At 50.7% G+C, this 15,137-nt stretch overlaps 4 protein-coding genes across 4 annotated transcripts; 3 read left to right on the plus strand and 1 right to left on the minus strand.

Annotated features, from left to right (window-relative positions):
- Positions 1-302: 302 nt before the first annotated feature.
- LAJ45_09739 (uncharacterized protein) lies at positions 303-4,103 on the plus strand (the record flags this gene model as incomplete). The annotated part of the gene is made up of 6 exons (XM_046119278.1): positions 303-956; positions 1,022-1,031; positions 1,095-3,274; positions 3,325-3,541; positions 3,604-3,877; positions 4,076-4,103. The coding sequence occupies 6 exons, from the start codon at positions 303-305 to the stop codon at positions 4,101-4,103; spliced, it is 3,363 nt and encodes a 1,120-aa protein (XP_045967600.1).
- Positions 4,104-7,014: 2,911 nt separating this feature from the next.
- Positions 7,015-8,182, plus strand: LAJ45_09740 (uncharacterized protein; the record flags this gene model as incomplete). The annotated part of the gene is made up of 3 exons (XM_046119279.1): positions 7,015-7,253; positions 7,326-8,052; positions 8,114-8,182. The coding sequence occupies 3 exons, from the start codon at positions 7,015-7,017 to the stop codon at positions 8,180-8,182; spliced, it is 1,035 nt and encodes a 344-aa protein (XP_045967601.1).
- A 1,460-nt stretch (positions 8,183-9,642) lies between these two features.
- LAJ45_09741 (uncharacterized protein) lies at positions 9,643-11,420 on the plus strand (the record flags this gene model as incomplete). Its single annotated transcript, XM_046119280.1, has 4 exons — positions 9,643-9,807; positions 9,902-9,981; positions 10,051-10,994; positions 11,053-11,420. The coding sequence occupies 4 exons, from the start codon at positions 9,643-9,645 to the stop codon at positions 11,418-11,420; spliced, it is 1,557 nt and encodes a 518-aa protein (XP_045967602.1).
- A 1,580-nt stretch (positions 11,421-13,000) lies between these two features.
- Positions 13,001-14,836, minus strand: LAJ45_09742 (uncharacterized protein; the record flags this gene model as incomplete). Its single annotated transcript, XM_046119281.1, has 1 exon — positions 13,001-14,836. The coding sequence occupies one exon, from the start codon at positions 14,834-14,836 to the stop codon at positions 13,001-13,003; it is 1,836 nt and encodes a 611-aa protein (XP_045967603.1).
- Positions 14,837-15,137: the final 301 nt, after the last annotated feature.

Here is a 15,137-nt window from a genome sequence, read left to right on the forward strand (position 1 = left end):
TTAGCGATTATTCCCCTCCTCATCTCCCCTCAGCGACGTCTCTACTTGTGATGATTGCTACTGCTACTGCCCGGCACTCACCTCTCTTTTCGCCGTCAGCTACCTCATCGCGTGTTGAAAGAAACGGAATCTCTAACGGGGCGGGAAGACAAGGATCTACAGACAGTGGATTTAGAGAAGGAGGAAGGACCAGTCGGCCGTCAACTGCCTCAAGTTACAGTCGCGATCGCTCTGCATCTACATCTCATCAGTCGGGAATGCCTCAGAGAGCAATAAGGAGAGAAGAAGTTATTCCAGCAAGGATGTACGTGCGCGCTTTATACAATTATACTTCGGAAGATCCCACCAGCTTGAGCTTTAGCCAGGGCGATGTGATCACGGTGATCACACAACTGGAAAGTGGGTGGTGGGATGGCATAGTTCACAACCAGCGAGGATGGTTCCCCAGCAACTATTGCGAACTCATCTCTCCTCACGAGGTGACGCAAAACGGTAGCACTCAATCACCGCTGGAAGACAGCGATGAATATGAAGACGACTCTTACGATGACGATGAATACGAGGAGGAGGACGACGACGACTCAGAGCGTGGGATGCCGTCGCCGATTCTGCCGCTTGAAGGTACGGATGATAGAGAGAACGACGAGGCTGCGTTTTGGATACCTCAAGCGACGCCGGATGGAAGGTTATATTATTTCAATACAAACACAGGAGTAATGAGGACCGATCTGCCGCTGGAGGCACCAACTTCGACAACAGAGTCAGGTCCTCGAGATAGATCAACTTTCTCTGCCCCCGATCAGACTCGGCCACCGCCTGAGCTTCTGGAAAGGGCCTACGGAAGAGACGAATCAGGTAATCAGAATTTCGGAGAAGAGGAAGAAGGCGATTCGGCTTCCGATGTTGGAGAAGGTGAAATGTTGGTTTTGTCAATGCACAGCCCTGGACCCTCGCGAGTATGCTCCCCTAAAAAAAAAACTTTATGCGTCACAACCACCATACTAATGTGTGAAAACAATAGGACAACGGTGGTCAGTATTTTATTCCCGTAACAACCACAAGTATAGAATGTGTAAACTCATTTAATCTTCTAGAACGTGAATCGCAGGCCACACTGGTAGACAGCACCGCATTAGTCGACTCCGGGAACCTCCAAAATGGCTTTAGGCTTGGACATTCCCCCTCATTCTCAACATCCACTACAGCTACCGCCGTCAATGTTAGCAATGGTGTCACTAACGGCCATTCCATCACATCTCCGGTCGTTGACACAAGATTCGACAATACCGTTACCATATATTACGAGGATGGCATAAGTATACCAACATCGTGGGATGAACTGATAGAGTCTACTCGGCTTACAGTTGAGAGATATCGGAAAGCGATCAATACCTTTGACCGCTCAAATTATGTTACTCGGGCAGAAGACATATCCGATATGCTTCGATTGTTGATCACGGCGGGCTCGGGAACCACCGATAACCATTCTGGGCAGCCGTCAATAATTATGCGAAACACTACTCTAAATCCCCATTTCAGACATTTCATGGCCGCATTCTCAAAACTCGTCCTATCTTCACATGTAGCAGCAACAGATTGTCCTCCACCAGATGCTGAATCTAAATGTTTGGCGGAGGCCGATGAGGTGATGGTTGGTGTCTTTGGTTTTGCAGATATTGCTAAAGCACAGAGAGAAGGAAAACTTCCCCGGCTGAAACCAGGTTTTATTCACGGAAGTCAGTATGGAATCAACTGGCGATCTGGAACTTTATCAGCGGCTAGTCAAGGGGCAACAACCTCTCCGCTGGAAATTGAGCTGGTAAACAAGATGGAAGAGTTGACTTCTCTTGTGAAACCCGCCTTAAGACGACTTGAGAATTCGTTGGAACCCCCATCAGAATCCGTGATTACAGAATATGGACAGGGTCTCACCAGCTCAAACCTTATCAACATAGCCTCAACTGCATTTGACATCATGCGGAGGTACTTTTATGTTATTGATACCATCAACTTGTCAGCTTTGACGGCATCCCCGAACCACCCCACTCTATTGGATTTTTCAAGTCAGAGACAGCGATTGCACGACTCCTTTGCGGATCTGTTTATGGCTTGCCAGGCAGTCTCTGCCCCATTGGCTGATGAATGGACGGCATGTCGTGGGGATCCTTTAGAAGACAGATTAAATGCAGTCCGGCTATATATAAAGGAGGTGGATAGTGGAATGAGTGCCCTGAACTTTTCAATACAGCTGCTTGTTGAGGAGAGAGATAGCCGGGAACCTAGGGAGATCACGACGGAGGATCTCACGCGTAAGGACTCTGTATATCCCGGTATGCAAGGCCGTCCAACGCACCAACGCTCGTCATCACGTCACCAGAATACTTCGAGAGCCCCGTCGGTGATGGATAGACCGCTTCCTCAAGGCGGAAAATCAAAAATCACGAAAATATTCGGTGAAGAGCCTCCTCCAGAAACACCGTGGTACCTTGGATGCGATCATGATAGTGAGATCGTATACGGCGCAAAGGGTAAGGTGAAGGGTGGCTCATTGGTAGCTCTGGTTGAGCGCGCCTCTCGTCATGATATGCTAGATTCCAACCTGATCAGTACCTTCTTACTCACCTATCCCTCATTTACGACTGCGTCCGAGCTCTTCAACCAACTTGTCCGAAGATTTACGGTTCAACCTCCTTCTGGGCTGTCAGCAACCGATTTCGAGATATGGACTGAGAAGAAACAAAAGCTTATTCGTGTACGAGTTTTGAGTATTATGAAAATGTGGCTGGAGCAGAATTGGATGGAGGGGCTAGATGATGCAGCAAAAGAACTTTTGAGGAAGATGCACACGTTTGCCAAGGATGTCATGCTGCCGCAGTTATCAGGGGCCAACCAAGTTCTATCACTCATTGATACACGATTACGTGGTCAGGAGCCCGAGATGAAGCGCATGGTTCTGAATATGGTTTCTCAGCCACCCCCACCAATTCTACCAAAGCACATGAAAAAGCTCAAGTTTTTGGACATTGATGCTTTGGAATTTGCTCGTCAATTGACCATCATTGAATCCAAATCATATGGAAAGTTAAAGGCAGCTGAATGCCTGAGCAAGGGGTGGAGTAAGCCGCCGAATGGTGGACCGGATCCCGCCGAGAATATCAGAGCTATCATCATGCAGTCCAACAGACTTACGAACTGGGTTGCGGAAATGATTTTAACCCAGAACGAAGTCCGAAAGCGGGTGATTGTGATTAAGCATTTTATCGCCGTGGCTGAGGTAAATCTAAAATCTAACAGGTCATTTATTTAGATGCTAACCCTTCTTAGAAATGTCGGCAATTGAATAACTTCTCGACTCTCACTGCCATTCTTGCAGCTCTACAGACATCTTCTATTCATCGTTTGAAGAGGACATGGGAACATGTACCAACCAGGACTAATGCTATTTTGGAAGGAATGAATACTTTGATGGGAGCGACCATGAACTTTGCTGAGTATCGAGAGATGCTTCACATTGTCAATCCTCCTTGTGTTCCGTTCTTGGGTGAGTTTATTTCCGGAGCGCGCTTTCTGAAGAAACCTACTTATACTTGTGGCTTTCATCAGGTGTTTACTTGAAGGATCTCACCTTCGTTGCCGACGGAAACGAGGATTTCATCAAGGGAGATAAAGGCTTCATCAACTTCGACAAGCGCGTCAAGACCGCCAACATCGTGCGTGAAATTCAGCAGTATCAATCAGTACCATATCCATTGCAGCCGGTACCGGAACTTCAGGAATACATCATCACAAACATGCAAAGTGCCCGAGATGTCAATGACATGTACAACTTGTCATTATCTTTGGAGCCAAGAGAGAGAGAGGACGAGAAAATTGCGAGGTAAATACATTTCTTATATCTTCCCCCAAATGTGATTCGGTCCAAATCGTTTCCTTCCCCACCGACTCGCTTTGTCGTTGAGATCCGGAAAAATATAGTTATCGCGCGTCTCAAGCGCAGAACAGAGCGAATCGGTGGAGGAGGGAAAATCCAGATCATATCGATGAAGATGAATCGTTTGTTCTGACTTGAAACCAGATTACTACAAGAATCCGGTTTCTTGTAAGTCGGTGGGCATCTTTTTTACAAAAGTGTATTGTTTCTATCGCTATTTCTTTATTTACTGGGATATTTCTTCTTTTTTTATATTTTATATTTGAGGCATATTGTATGTGTATGTGGTGGGGGAGAGCCTAGTTTTTGGTACTGGTGGTTACATGGTTTCCTAAACTATTTGCTTTTGATTTTTTCTGCGTCACTACGGCTTAAAGCCAAGGACATTTTTACATCTTTTTTTTGGTTGTTGGGGTTGGAAAGGTGGGGGGCAACGGTCTACTTTTTTTGATATCTTTTACAGTGCGATTTTTTACAATTCCTTAGTTTAGTCCCTTTGTTATTCTCATTTATCACGGATCGGAAAGAAGGCTGGTTGGTTGGTTGCCATATATTGGTAGTTCAAATTGTTGGGTTTGGTTTATTGTGTTTACTGTGTGTATCATGCAGTTTCCCTTTTTTTTTTTTTTCCCTTTCCCTTTTTTAACGGCCTCTTTCTTTTGTCTTACTTCGATTCACCCCCCTATTCTTTTCTTTTCTTTCACCACTCATCCTCTTCTTCCATACCACTTTCACCACCACCACCACCACTACTACTCACTACTACTACCCCTTTTCCTATTTTTCCAACAAACCACCATCCCCCCCTTTTCCTTAAACTCTCTATTCTCATTTTCATACCAGGTGTAACGGGTGCGGGAGGGCGGATCGATTGATTGATTGACGAAATTTTCCCTTTAAGTTTCTGGAGTTTTAAATTCTTTTTTTCTTTTTTTCTTTTCCTCATCTCTCTTTCCTATCTCTCTTATTTTTTTTATCCATTTGTGCCTAGCTGCCCATGGATGGGTGAGTCTGACTGATCAGGGTTGGATGTGTGTGTGTATATGTGTATATATACAGCTACCATGCCTTACTACTACTACTGCTGGTACCTGCTCTGTGAATTAACTGGGTATTGAATATGCGTAAACGTGAATGCACTGAACAGGTGGGATGTTGGATATTCGATGTTGGGGCTTGATAGATACCCGCCCCGCAGCCACCGGCCACAACTTTGAGTAACTTCCACCGCATAACTCATAGCTATGTATCTGTGTGTTCCCATAGCCCCACTACCGCAACCACCGCAACCGCAACCACCACCACCACCACCACCACGCCTACCCAGTGGGGGCCGTAGTATAAATGTTGGGAGGCTTCCTCCCCTTCGTGACTGCCCTCGTGCACAAGATCACAGACATTAGTGGCGGAAAAAACCTCTGTTTGAGGCGAATCGAAAACTCGGAATGAAAAGAAAACTGTTTCGTTAGGTATTTCGTTGTTTGTGCTACCTACATGGACAGATTTACTAAGTATGGCTGGGCTGGGTATCCTGGATTCATGCCATGCTATGCGATGTAATGTCTCCGTACCGTACCGCACCGCACTGTACCGCACGGTACCGACGGCGGCGGCGGCGATGGTGGGTAGTGGTGGTGGTAGTGGTGGTGGTTGTGGTGGATCATTCTGGTCAGAGTATCCATGCCGTCAAAAATATTTCTTTTGTGGATATGTATGTCTGGCTGTTTAGATGTGTTCAGTCGCCCACCCTCTTTTTTTTTCTTTTCCCTCTCCTTCTTCCTTGCACACATCGATTCTCTTCCTTCCCTCTTTTTCCACCTAAAAATGTCTAAGGCAAAATATCTACCAAAAACTAGAGTACTTTGAGAGAATGTTTCCCTTCCTGGTAACATAAACATCCCCAACACAAGACCCACCATCCACCATCCACAAATACCCCAACTCTATGTAGCCAGGTAGCTACTCCACAGCTAGCCCAGCTAGGTGTGTATGTATGTATGTAAACACGTACATGTAGTTATGCGGAAACTAAACAGACCCTGCCGAGCCCAACTGCATAGAGTACATATTCGGGCCAAAACGCTGCTCAGCCCTGCTACACTCAGTGAAAAAAAAACTACTGCTACATAAATACCACTTAGCATAAAGTTACACCAAACACCGCACCGGCGCTGTAGATCCAGCCGTTCTGCTGTGCTGTGCTGTGCTGCGCTGTCGTGCCCACAACCACAACCACAACCGCAATAACAACGATCCGAGACCCGTTGCCTACCTGTCTGCCTGCCTACGTGCTTGTTTGCATGGGTTCGGAGGCAGTTGTGTTGGTTTGGTTGTGTAACTACTAGCTAGGTAGAGGAGGAGTGAGGAGTAGGTATGGATGAGTAACGAAGAGGAGTGCTCTTATGAAGCGGTTAATAGTTGACGAACGGAGATTAGGGTTATGACAAGAATGGGCCAAGATCTTCAAGTTCTTTTGGTTTCTATTGGCCCAAACTTCCCTGGTATTATTCTTTGAGCGACTGGTATCATGGCTGGTGGTGAGTGGTAAGTGGTGAGTGATAGTGGTGGGTTACATCCACCGATCATTACCATTCCCAGCCGGGGTACTAGAGTAGGATAGGGTAGGGGTATCTAGGGTATGTATGACGACAGTGCAATAGTGGGGTTTTCCACCCATACTGGGGATTTTGTACCTCCTCTACCTCTCTACCTCTACTCTTCGAATTCTGCCTCGTAAAAGTTGAGGCTATTATCGAGAATTACAAACAATCGCGTAAAGATTTCACCCGTAGAGATGCCTAAATATTGTAGAGCAGAGATGAGCGGTTATGCGCGCTTCGCTTCGGGTATCGGTATCAATGATCGTGGGTACTGGTATTCGGTAGTGGGGCGGGAATAGTGAGGGGAAATGATTGGATTAGTAGTATCTAGTAGCCTAGGTTCAATTACTTGGTAGAGAAGATAGTTAGGTAGCGTATATATAACTACTAAAAGCTCTCTCCAAGGGCCTACCTATCTACCCCGCTCATCCTCCACAGTTACCAATTAACTGCCCCTACTCCACGACTATATATATATTCACAATGGCACCAATTGGAATTGCAATCCTCGGCTCCGGCAACTTCGTCCGCAACCAGCACAAGCCCGCAGTCGAAGCCTGCTCAAACCTCTCCCTCAAAGCCGTCTACTCGCGCAGTAAAGCCTCCGCCAGCGCCCTCTTCGCGGAGAGCAGCAATGTCGACATCTACAGCGACGACTCAGGCGCCGGTCATGATTTGGACGCTCTATTGGCGCGGGAGGATATCCACGCTGTTATCATTGCGTATGCCATATATCTATACCTACCATTTGCAAGCATTGTTCATAGCTGATATCAATTGAACCTGGTGACCAGACTCCCAATTCCCCTCCAGCCAGAAATCATCAAAAAGTGTCTCCTAGCGTCCAAACACGTTCTCTCCGAGAAGCCCGTCGCTCCCACCCGCGCTATCGCCCTCGAACTCATCGCCTGGCGTCACGCCAACATCCCCGCCAGCACACACTGGGGCGTCGCCGAGAACATGCGGTTCCAGAACGGATGGCGATACGCCGCCGATACAATCCGCACGCTCGGCCGCGTGCTCAACTTCCGCGTCGAGACGGGCAACATGATTGCCCCCGGCGGGGCCACCTTCGAGACCACGTGGCGCAAGACACCGGCGTACCAAGGTGGCTACTTACTTGACGGCGGGGTGCACTACACGGCCATTATTCAGATCATGCTGGGTGATGATCGGGTCGATAGGGTTGCGGCGTTCACGACTAGACTGCAGGAACATCTGCCGCCGTTAGATACGGTCGATGCAGTATGGCGGACGAAGGCGGGGGTGCAGGGGACGTTTTCGTGTAGCTTTGGGACGTCGGTGAAGAAGTTCGACTATGTGGTTGTGTGTGAGAAGGGGGTGGTGACGGCTACGTGGGGTAAGGTGACGGTGCAGAGGGGGGCGGAGGTCGAGGTCAAGGAGTTCCCAGAGGACGGGAGCGGGGTGAAGCAGGAGGTGGCGGCGTTCGCAGAGGCGATTGCGAAGGGGGCTGCGGATGAGAGGCAGGCGCCGGAATTGGCGTATAGGGATTTGGATATTGTGAGTGTTTCCCTATCGGTTCTGTTCTGTTTTGAGGATGTTTTGCTAATTGTTTGCATAGATTGAAACCATGTTGAGATCTGGTGAGCAGGACGGTGCGACGTTGAAGATTAGTGGAGAGTTTTCCTAGTTGTAGAGTTAATAGGCCAATTATGTATTGAGCTTTCGGGCATTTATTAGTTATGCAGCATGAGTGCCATTATTTTAGAATTCTGATAAATGAATATATCTTTGGTGATGAGACATGCATAGTGAGTTTTACACTGCAGAAATCCCATAATTCCGCGGCGTCTTTTCCACCATGGATTTCTTAAACGTTTAATTTGTCCTCAAACTTCCCTTCTGTCGTGCAGTATTGTCCCAATCCATAAAACGCAATAGTTAGCAGCGAATCACCTATGTAGTATTGTCCCAATCCACCAAGCGCAATGGTTGGCAGCGAATCACCTCCTGCAGCCCAGCCAACCGATTGATCGATAAATAGTTGATTGTTTGCAGCCAACCAAGCCGAGTGTATATACGTAGGAAGAGTATAATAAGATGGATGGATGGTTCCATTACGAAGGAAAATATGAGAGCCTATGATCTACTTATACATACTTGGCTACATAGAGACCACCTTGTACCGAGTGATAATCCACAGACCCACAGCACACACCCAACAAAAACCCAAACCAAACACATGAAACACACAAACATGTCAATGATATTTCTGCCCGCCTTCATCCATGTTTGAATTCGGAATCCCACTTAAATCCTGCGCCGGAAGCCAGAAACATGCCTCGGCCTGGCAGATCCCGGCAATGCGTGTTATCGGCATCGGGCCGGTCGGAAAGCCACGGTCGGGCGGAAAAACAAATAGCCGCAGCCCCGCGCAACCGGATCCCCAACAAAACACTACGGGAGAGACTTAACGTTGGGTTGTGTATCACGAAGCACAGCAGAGCACAGCAGAGCACAGCAGAGCACAACACATAGCACAATGCCATTAACTGCATTACATACTGCGAGACTGATCACGATGGTCCAAGAGGATGGGGTGTGTGTGCACTTGTAATATGTAGAGCAATATATCGTCGTCGTCGTGGTGAGTGCATCTGTATGTAGGTCAACAGCTACTCTACCACCGACGTCATGGGCAGGTTTAAAACACCGCCATAGATTACACGAGAAATGTGTTGAATGTTTGGGGATCGTGAGTGAAGCTTAGCTGGCGGTGAGAATAGTGAAGTCTATTGTACGCACGTAGCCGGGATTTCCCGAGAGCGGCCCGTCATTCATCGAATCCCGCACGCACCGGCGGAGGAGGGCCGGGGGGGTGGTGAAGGGGGGGAGAGAAAATCTTCAAAGCAGCACCTTGCCCCCTCTCGCTCGCTGGAATATCTTCACCTCACCCCCCCCCCCCCCCCCCAAGCAAGCCCCAGCAGGCTCATCTATCTACAGAACAGAAGAGGAGAGTATCTACATACATACACTCTCATCTGTTCACACACACATACACACACGCCCATCTCACACCCTCACACACACTATTTAAATACTGTCACCTTCCATATCCATTGAATTGACCATACACACAAAGTGCCCAGAATGGTTGTGTCGTTAACCTCGCTCCGAGTTGCAGCTGCTCGCCGCTGCTCATCGGTGCAGCATGTGCAATTTGCGCTGCCCCGCACTTTGGCCCCGCGGGCGTCTGCCTCAAAAGCGCTCTCTGCCACCGTAAGGAAGTCATTCTCCACAACCACTTTCAGGATGGTAAGTTTTTTTTTTCTTGAACTTATAACTCTGGCGAGCTATAGATATTTTTTGGATTTTATCTTTTACCGTCATACTGACAACGGGAATACAGGCAGACCACAGAATCGAACGTGATGCCTTCGGCGAGATCAAGGTCCAGACCGACAAGTACTGGGGCGCCCAGACCGAGCGGTAAGCCTCCCCCGACATCTCCCCAGCTCATCTCGAACCTCGAACTCACAGGAATGGCGGAAATCGCAGGTCCCTGATGAACTTCAACATCAACCAGCCCTTCGACCGCATGCCTCCGCCCGTCATCAAGGCCTTCGGAATCCTCAAGCATGCCGCTGCAACCGTCAACATGACCCACGGGCTCGACCCCAAGATCGGTGAAGCCATCCAAACCGCGGCCAAGGAGGTCATCTCCCTCAAGCTGCTTGACCACTTCCCCCTTGTCGTCTGGCAGACCGGCTCCGGCACCCAGAGCAACATGAATGCCAACGAGGTCATCTCCAACCGTGCCATCGAGCTTCTCGGCGGCGAGCTCGGCTCAAAGAAGCCAGTCCACCCCAACGACCATGTCAACATGTCCGCTTCCTCCAACGACACCTTCCCTACGGTCATGCACATCGCGGCCGTCCTCGAGATCACCGAGCGCCTGCTCCCCAGCCTGCGTGAGCTCCACGCCGCCTTCGATGAGAAGGTCAAGGCCTTCGACCACATCATCAAGATCGGGCGCACTCACCTGCAGGACGCCACCCCGCTCACCCTCGGCCAGGAGTTCAGCGGCTACACCACCCAGCTCGCCTACGGAATCGAGCGCATCGAGGCGACGCTCCCCCGCCTCAAGATGCTCGCCCAGGGCGGAACCGCCGTCGGCACAGGTCTCAACACAAAGAAGGGCTTCGACGTTGCCGTGGCCGCCGAGGTCTCCAAGCTCACCGGCATCAAGTTCGTCACCGCGCCCAACAAGTTCGAGGCCCTCGCCGCACACGATGCCATCGTTGAGGCCAGCGGCGCACTCAACACCCTCGCCTGCTCGCTCATGAAGATCGCCAACGACATCCGCTACCTCGGGTCCGGCCCCCGCTGCGGTCTCGGAGAACTCAGCCTCCCCGAGAACGAGCCTGGCAGCTCAATCATGCCCGGAAAGGTCAACCCAACCCAGTGCGAGGCCCTCACCATGATCTGCGCCCAAGTCATGGGTATGCTCCCCCCTTCCCTCCGAGTGACCCCTCATGACGCAAGCTAACCCTAACCCAGGAAACAACACCGCCATCACCGTGGCCGGCTCCCAGGGCCAGTTCGAGCTCAACGTGTTCAAGCCCGTCTTGATCCGCAACCTGCTCCACAGCATCGCGCTGCTGTCGGACGGCATGCGCTCCTTCAAGGACAACTGTGTCGTCGGCATCCAGGCCAACGAGAAACAGATCAACAAGCTCCTCCACGAGAGTCTCATGCTCGTCACATGCCTCAACAGCAAGATTGGGTATGACTCAGCCAGCAAGGTGGCTAAGAACGCGCACAAGAAGGGTATCACGCTGAAGGAGAGTACGCTGGAGTTGGGCGTGCTCACGGAGGAGGAGTTTGTGGAGCTTGTGAGGCCGGAGTTGATGATTGCGCCCAAATAGATGCATCGCGAGGATGGCGAGAGGGGGGGGATGGGGATGGGGGATGGGGGGTAATTTGGAGTTTAAAATAAAAATCGGGGTTGTATATTGTAGTAGAGGCCCGGAATGTAACTAGGTACTTTTTTTCTTCAGGGAATTTAAATGTTGGATTTGCTTTGTCATTTGGTAAAGATTTGGGGGTCGAGATGGCGTGGATTTTTAGGTGAGCTGTAATAAGGCCATTATTAAGTTAGGTATTTGCACTATGTATAGTGCCTACAAACCCAGCTTTGATATCAGACCAAGACCACATCGTCGGGGCCGGTGTGATATTTATTCCAAAGGCTGATACGAGACCAAAGTATTAGATGACGAGAGAGAGAGAGAGAGAGAGAAATTGATGAGTTAGAAAGACTACGAGGGCTTCTATCTTATACACCATGTTTAGGATAGATTGTGACACCACCTGTTTCTTCCCACAAGCCTACAGTTACATTATCTATACGTAACCCACGATCACGGCAGCAGCACACATATGCATTACCACAGCCCTCCGCTACACGCAGTTAACTCTGAGCACCCTTCTTTCAGAGGATTCCCAAATTCCGTCTCCATGTGCTCCGACCACCCCCGGCGCACCGACTCCAGGCAGCCAATGTTGATCTGGCTGATCATTGTCATTTAATTTCGGTCACACGCGATCACTCGTATGTTGCGAAATGTACGACTTGTAAAATAGCAAATGAGATAAAGCAACTGCCCGGCCCCAGCCCACCTCTGTACGGGCAGCATGGATTTGCAATGTGTGCAGTAGAAAATGGGCGCCATGGTCTGCCTACCTACATACTTAGGTCTTGATATCTCTGTCTGTTACATGCGGGGATTTGCTCATGGCGTAGGAATAGAGTACGTACTCTACTAAACGCAGGAGCATAGCTAACGGGTGTTTTAAGTACATATTAGGTCTCCAGTTAAACGCATATAGCTGTATCTGTGTTCTAATTATAAAACGACGAACCGCACATATACATTACACTACAATTAAAAACTTCTCAATAAAGGCCATTTATTCGTTCATTCATTCCCAACTAACTATGTAACTACATACACGTACTCACTACATCTACATACACCCTCTAAAAATACAACCCCACCCCCTCGAGCTCGCACACTCCATATGTAACTACACTTCTCAATACGTTCTCAGCTCAGCTCATCTCATCTCATAGAAGCAGCCATGATAAAAAACACACAGTCATTCATTTAATACATGTATCTTCCCTCGCCCCTTCCCCCCCAAAAAAAGTAGAATATATATAATCGCCACGCAATGCCACACAAAAAGTAAAAGTAGAAATAAACAACGAAAGAGAATCGGAGGAAGCAATGACCACCGTCTCAACGGTCAACCACCCCCCCCCCCAAACCCACTACCACTACCACTACCACTACACACCTCCCAAAAACGAGCATCGAACCAAAAAAAAAGAGATAAAAAGAGTGATCACAAAACCGGCAATAATCAAAGCGCCCATCCGTGTCAATTAATCCCCAACCAAAAAACCACCACCACCACCACCACCCAATTGACCCACCACCCTCTACCTAATCGTCATCTGCTTCATCCCCGCCGCTTTTCCGCCCCTTCCCCGTCCCGCTCCCGCCCCAGCCGCACCAGCAGGCCTCTTCTCAAACAGCTTCCAAAACTTCAAATTCTCATCACTCGCCGCAGTGGCAAGCGTGGTCCCATCCGGCGACAGCGCCGAATGCAATATCCTCGTCTCATGCGCGGGGATCTCTACATTCCTGACCAGCGTCGGATACGACCACACACTCAACTGATTATCCGGCAACCCATGGCACGACACAAGCTCGCGGTACGACGTCGACCACTTGATAGACGTGACCTGCGATCCGGCGTCAATACTGTTGACACGCGCGCCCGTCGTGCTGTTCCAGAAGTGGATGCAGCCGTCGTAGTTACCGCCGCCCGAGGCGAGCAGGTTGAGCTGCCAGGGGCACCATGCGAGTGCCTTAACGGCGGCCTTGTGGTTCGTCTTGGACCATTTGGGTGCGGCGAGGGCGCGCGCGTCCCAGATGTTGACGAGGTTGTCGTTTCCGCCGGACGCCAGCATCGCGCCGTCGGAGCGCCACTCGAGTCCGCACACTTCGGAGGTGTGGGAGAGGAGCTCGGCGGTCTTGTGTTCGGCGATGCGGACGTCGTGGTTATAGATGTTGCCTGATCGGGCTCCGGTGGTAAGGATTGCCTTATTCCACGCCATTGAGCCGACGCGGGAGTCGTGAGAGGACATGGTGCGCAGCTTTGTCTGGTCGTCAACGTCCCAGATCTGGACGTCGCCGTTTGAGACGCCGACGGCGACGTAGGCGCCATCGGCAGACCACTTGACGGAGGAGACATATGTGTCGGCGGCGGTCTCGAGCAGCTGCGAGACGGACCCGCTGTCGGCGTTCCAGACGTAGACATTGCGCTCGAGGCCGATTGCGACCTGGTTGGCGGAGGACCAGTCGAGGAGGTTGAGGTAGTAGTCGTCGACGAGGCCGGGGGCGTCGAGGACGCGCTCGGGGGCGGTAAGGATGCGGCGGCGGAACTGTGCGGAGGGGGCGGAGGACTTGGTGGGGCGGTTGTATTGCGTGCGGAGGTCGATGGGCTTGGATGACTCGGGGGCGGCGGGCTTGAAGGCGAGGATGCGGGTGGTGAGGTCGACGCCGCAGGCGGCGGCGACGGAGGACTCGTAGGCGAGGGACTCGGGGTTGGGCCGCTCGTAGGAGATGGGCTCGGTGTCGTCGCCGCTCGAGATGTTGGGGTTGGTGTTGTCGTCGTCGGAGCCGAAGACACCGCCACGGAGAACGTTGTCGGCAGAGGGGATGGGGCGGCCCGTAGCTGATCCGGGGCGGTTCGAGGTCTGGGACGAGGGCCGGGGACGCTCGATCTTTGAGGCGGCGGTGGGCGAGGAGGCGGAGCGGGTCGGGATGAAGCGGTCACCGTTCATACGTATTGTGGTCTTTGAAGACTTTGACTTCTTCTTCTTGACGGGGCTCTGGCCGCTGCCTGTCAGGGACCATTCACTTACGCCGAGATTCAGCTCGAGGGGCGAGCGGGTGGACTTTGGGGATGTGGCGAGCGGGGCCGACTTGGATGCAGCGGCAGGGGGTGCGGGGCGGGTCTTGGAGGAGCCCGACACCTTCAGTGACTCGAAGGCAGCCTGCAGAGAGCCAGACTTTGTGGGCTTGCGGTCGACGTTCCATTCGGGCTCTGGCTGGCGCTGGCGGGGAGGCGTGAACGGGGACTGGTTCTGGACTGCCCTAGCACGGGGGGAGGGCGTGAGGGGCATGCGGCCACCGGCGGTGCGAGAGCTGAAGAGAGTGGAGTGCGACTTGCGGGGGGTCTGGACGGTGGGGGGTGTTGGGTCCGTCATTCTGGCTTGTCTTCGGGAGTGGTGGGCTTTTTTTTAATATTTTTTTAATATTTATTTTTTATTTTTTTTCTTTCCCTTCCTTCCTGGGTAGGGGATAAAACAACAGGCTGAGTTATGTAGTTGTGACAGTGACTCTTCTGAAGTAGAAGCTATGGGTTGATTGAAGTAGTTGATAAAAAAACTCGTGATGGAATTGATTGAGGCGGGGAATGTGATGTGTTTGTTCGTGAGTGCAGAAAGTGTGGTTGTGAGGAATGAGGTTGTGAGATTGAGCAGAACAGCTGTGTGTGCGTGCGGTGAC

Source organism: Morchella importuna (assembly GCF_003444635.1).
Source record: "Morchella importuna strain M04M26 chromosome Unknown Morimp01GS038, whole genome shotgun sequence".
Lineage (NCBI taxonomy): Eukaryota > Fungi > Ascomycota > Pezizomycetes > Pezizales > Morchellaceae > Morchella > Morchella importuna.